The sequence below is a fragment of the Pinus tabuliformis genome, chromosome 1_1, assembly GCF_031772625.1.
Source record: "Pinus tabuliformis cultivar Carrire ecotype Pingquan chromosome 1_1, CPIR1, whole genome shotgun sequence".
Lineage (NCBI taxonomy): Eukaryota > Viridiplantae > Streptophyta > Pinopsida > Pinales > Pinaceae > Pinus > Pinus tabuliformis.
In genome coordinates this window covers 428345207-428350340 of record NC_142297.1, presented here as the reverse complement: position 1 = coordinate 428350340, position 5134 = coordinate 428345207, and the positions used below count along the sequence as shown (strand labels likewise).

Below are 5134 nucleotides of genomic sequence, written 5' to 3'. Positions count from 1 at the left end.
AAGGATGTTACATGAGATATCGACCAATTGAAATTTTGGTAACCTAACCTAACCCAATACCGATATAGAGTGAAGTCCAATAGTATAGTAAATGGTGTAGCTAATTTGGCTCAATGACTTTTTAAGTGTATTTCAGAATACTAAATGAATCTAGTTAATTCCTCCTCGTATTTCGCAACACCCAATAACTCTAAGTAGCTCAATAAATGTTGGCTCTAGTCCTTTTGCTCTATGTTCAATGGCCAATTATGGAGCTTCACTATTAGTTGATTTTATTTGTTATTTTATTTGTTTAGTTATCTTGTAGATGGGTGGTGAAAATTTTGTATGGCTATATGTATTTTGGGTAGCCTCTCTATGATTTGAAGGTTTTCAGGGACTATTATATATTTAGAAACTATGACTACTATAGTTTTGAGGGACTGTTGGACAATGTTACAGGCCAATTCTGTGTTTGGCACGTATTATGCGTTAGAGTTTTTGGTTTTAATGGGATTGGAGACTCTGGTGCTCTAATTGACCAATTTAGTTTGTGGAGAAGAGGATGCATCCCCATGGTTACTAGAAAGTTAATTTTTTATTAATATAAAGGCTTAGTTTATAAGAAAAAAAAACTCTTTATTCCTACGGAAATAAGCAGAAAATTATATAATTAAATTTTATTAGTATTTATAATACTCAAATCATCATCAACACTTACAATTTTCAAATAATAAATTTAAATAAAATACAATATTTCTAATTAATTTACCTACTTATTTTTCATAACTTTATTTTTTCCTTTTATTAAAATTAATATATTAAATAATTTAAATAGTAATATAAAATTTATTTCCTTGCAATTTTTATTTAATAATATTTTATTCAACTTTTATATTAAATAATTATATTTTCTGTATTACTATTTGTATATGTAAAATTGAATATAACAATATTTTTTATAATATATTATTATATAAAAGAACATTCAAATATTTTATGTGAAATTTATACAAATTATAAAAAGGAAGTTTCCTAATACTAACTAATTTTTATCTTTGCTTACCATAAATAAAATATAAAAAACAAATAATTTCCCCTTATCAAATAAAATATAGACTTCTCCAGATTTGGAAGAAAACAAAGAATTTGTAATATAGACTTCTCCAGATTTGGAAGAAAACAAAGAATTTAAACAAAGAAAACAAAGAATTTTAAAAAATAATAATTATTATTTTATTAGCAAAAATGGTTCAAAAATCTTAAAAATATTGTTTTTACTCGAAAATCCTAATTTCTATTTATATTTGTGTTTATATATATATATCCTGCACCATTCACTACAACATAATTGTGTTTTTGTGATTCCAGATAGTGATCACAACATACAAAACCACCAACGCCATTACGTTGGGAAACGAGCGATCGAAGAAGATCGCTTGCATGCGTGCCGATGTATAGCCACAAGAGGTTCCGTATTACGGACGGTTCTAAACATGGTTGGCCGCAGATTCACCGGAAATTAACATGAGACACAGAAATTGGTTAGAGGCACTTGATATTGGCTAGATGTCACCCTAGCCTCTCCATAATACGAACGGAGGTTATGACCATAGGTGGCCACAAATTCTCAAGAAGCACGTAAATTGGCTCGACGCATTTGAAATCTGTCGCCTTTCTCATGCTCCAATTGGCCTCCCTGGGCGGCAGCGGCCTCGAATACATAATTCGTATTTAAACCTATGCACGTTTATGGCATGATAATCTTTTATGGATACCCGTTTTCATTTACGGAGCTTCCTCGTGCAGCCAAACCACTGGCTGTAATTTGACTTTTAGAATAACGAAATTCAAGCATTTAATGACCTTGGAAGTTTGGAACCACTCACGTCGTAAAACGAATACTTGTTGAACAAGTTATGAATAATCTAGTTTCCAGGCATATTCCGGCTTCTGTCATTTGTCATTGGAGATAGCTATTACCTGGTATATCTATTTGTGCGATTACCTGGTATCCAATGACAGTATATTGATTTGTTCTGTTCGTTCAGCAGCAGCGGCTAATTTGAAACCTGCTTTGAGGTTCTTGTAATTTGTAGGTCTTTCAGTTTCAATTGTTAAGGGTTGAAGAGTCGACACCCATCTTACCTCTCCTTCCGGTCAATATGAATCCCAACATCCCTTGGCCGAGTATGTTCATGGCAAATCCCTCAACATCTCAGAGCCAATGGGGTGAAGCTTCAAATCCTTCAGCGATTTCCAGCCAGAGACAATCTTATGAAGGTGACCATATACTGTAACTCCAACCTTCTCCTTCTATGTTTGTTATAGCAGCATTGTGATAACATTAATTAAAAGATATTTGCTTGGAGATTAATGCGCCCGCTCTTACCATCTCTACCTCCCATAAATGGAGATTAAATATGGAGCCGAAAGAATACGACTGAGAGACCGATAAATAAGAGAATCCCGTTATAGCTATACACAAATAGAATTAGAACACTATTTAGATGAATAAGAGAATCCCGTTATAGCTATACACAAATCCATTAATAGCAACCGGGTAATGATAGAATGAAATTTGACTTTTAGCATCGAGCAGTGAAATTTCAGGGTCAAACAAAACTCTAGATAAACATTTGTATCAGGCATAACTTGCTTTCGTGGCTTACGTCTGCCTCTTAGTACAATTTCCCATTGAAAGGGATGATCCAAAATAACAGGCTGATAAAATGCTCAATCATATGAGTTCACAGGCTGATAAAATGTTCAACAATATGAGTTCTGAAAGCTGTATTTTGTGCAGGTATATCATCAGAGAATGAGGAAAGGAGCCAGCGGGAAACAAATCCCAGATGGAATCCAAAGCCAGAACAGATCCGGCGTTTAGAGTCGATATTTAACTCCGGGGTGACGATCCCTACCCCAGATGAAATAAAACGAATCAGAGATCACCTGCAAGAGTTCGGACAAGTTAGGAACGCTAGTGTCTTCTACTGGTTTTATAACAAAAAGGCTAGAACCAAGCAACGACAACGCCATCTTCAGTCTGGAGAGACTTCTAAATCTATCTCAGAAAAGAGTAAGACCGATCAGTCTAAAGAAATCATCGGGGTTGCTGACACAACAACGAATTCGTTGGGCAACGCTGGTGAAACCTACTCTTCTGTTGTGCCAGCTGCTCAGATTTCTTCTCATCAGGACCATTATCATCGGCAAATGAATGCAGGAATAAGTAATGATCAATGCAGTTACACTGACGCAGTAGCAGCTACAATAGCAAGAGGAGGAATATTTAATGAAGGTACATGTACTGACATTTCATATGTAGATTCGAACATGCCCCTCGCGTCAGTTTTTGAACAAAGTTTGAAGTCCCACATATATATAGAAGCACCTAAAAGGCCTTTCAATTTTTAAGATTGGTGCCATGATTGCTTCTGTGGCTATATATTTGTTTCTCGATACCCGAACAAACACCTAAAAGTTGCTTGATATATGCACCATTAACGTTCTTGTGGATGTAATATATATGTCTGGTAATATTTCTCTACAGGGACTGGCGAGAAGTTGATGTATGATTGTTCAATAACTGTATTCATAAATAACGTTCCAGTTCAAGTCCCCGTGGGACCGATAAACGTCAAAGGTATGTTCGGGGAAAATGCAGTTTTGTTTCACTCCACTGGCCAGCCGATTTTACTGAATGAATGGGGGTTCACCATGGAAGGCCTGCAGCATGGAGCTATGTATTACTGGGTATGCCTAATGCCCATGCAGATTTTCATACCGCTATATTTTGAGAAATTTTCAAAATATTTGTAGAATCAAGGTAAAATTTAACTTCACTGCTGTGTTTTTAACATGTTTTATTCAATTTTCCAGATATGAAACGTTATTCATCATTGGGGGTGTTGCCGGTTTGGTTCGATTTGGAATTGCATAGCGCTACATCAATGCTGGATCTCCTATCTTGGTTCGATGTTGAATTGCATACTGTTCGTTATCTAGGATAGAGCAATTTTTTTGTCGACTGGTTCTGGTATTATATTTGCATACTATTGCTTCTGTAGGATTTGTCAAACTCTGTGTTACAGTTGGCCTTATATTTAATATTCCTTGTTAATTTGTGGTAGGGGTATGTGTGTTTATAATATTATATCATGCGCTCTATTTAATGAAAAAAAGGGCGAGTATGGTTTCGTGTTTTTTATTTTATGTAATAAAAACATGAAGACCACCGCACTTCATTCTACAATATGTTATAAATATCTAAGTGATTGTGCCTGTATAAATTGGAGATTGTAATGTTATATTTGAAACATGTTTTCAGGTATTCTGTGTCATTTTCTCTGAGTTTAAGTGGTTGTGCCTGTATAAATTGAAGATTGTTATGTTATATTTGAATAACGTTTTCTCGGTATTTTATCTTCATTTTCTTCCAAAAATGTATTTTCTCTTTCCTCTGAACTTAATAATGCATGCTACTGGATTAGACTATATGAAAACTAGAATAGCTTTGCCAAATATAGTATTTTTAATTATATTATTTATTATTCCCTTGAACTCAACCTTGTTAACGGAAAATAGTTACCAAAAGGAAAAAATTAAAAAATAAAAAAAATTGACACATCATTCCTTTGAATGCCTGCATTGTGAAAGGGAGAATATTAAAACAAGAAAATTGTCTAGAAAATTGTTTTTATGTTTGTAAAACGGAAAAGATAAAACTTATAACCATGCTTCTTTAGATATCATATTTTTAATATACATATTTTCTTGGTATTTTACTTTAAGTATATGTAGAGTTAAGTTTTTAAATGTTTTTAGATATAATGGTTAAAATATAATTTACTGAATATGGAATAATTTATGAATAAGTGATTTTTTTTATAAATAAGGTTAATATTTAATAATAGTGATAATTTATGAATAAGTGATTTTTTTATAAATAGAGTAAATATTTAATAATAGTGGTCTGAATTCAACCAAAAACAATATAGTTAGAAAATGAAAATGAATTTCTTTTAAATCTTTTGATCATCTTAATACACAAGGAAACAATCAAAAGTTATAATATTTAGATATCTCTTATACCTTAGTGATGAATATAGTTGAATGGATTAGAGCTGAATTATAGATTTTCTATTTTCTA

General features: G+C 32.9%; 1 protein-coding gene across 1 annotated transcript; it reads left to right on the top strand.

The window, feature by feature from the left end:
* The first annotated feature begins 2144 nt into the window (after window positions 1-2144).
* LOC149213534 (WUSCHEL-related homeobox 8-like) lies at window positions 2145-3870 on the top strand. The gene is made up of 4 exons (XM_089389058.1): window positions 2145-2262; window positions 2786-3283; window positions 3536-3738; window positions 3865-3870. Exons 1-4 carry the CDS (start codon window positions 2145-2147, stop codon window positions 3868-3870), a joined length of 825 nt encoding a protein of 274 aa, XP_089245184.1.
* The last annotated feature ends 1264 nt before the right edge of the window (window positions 3871-5134 follow it).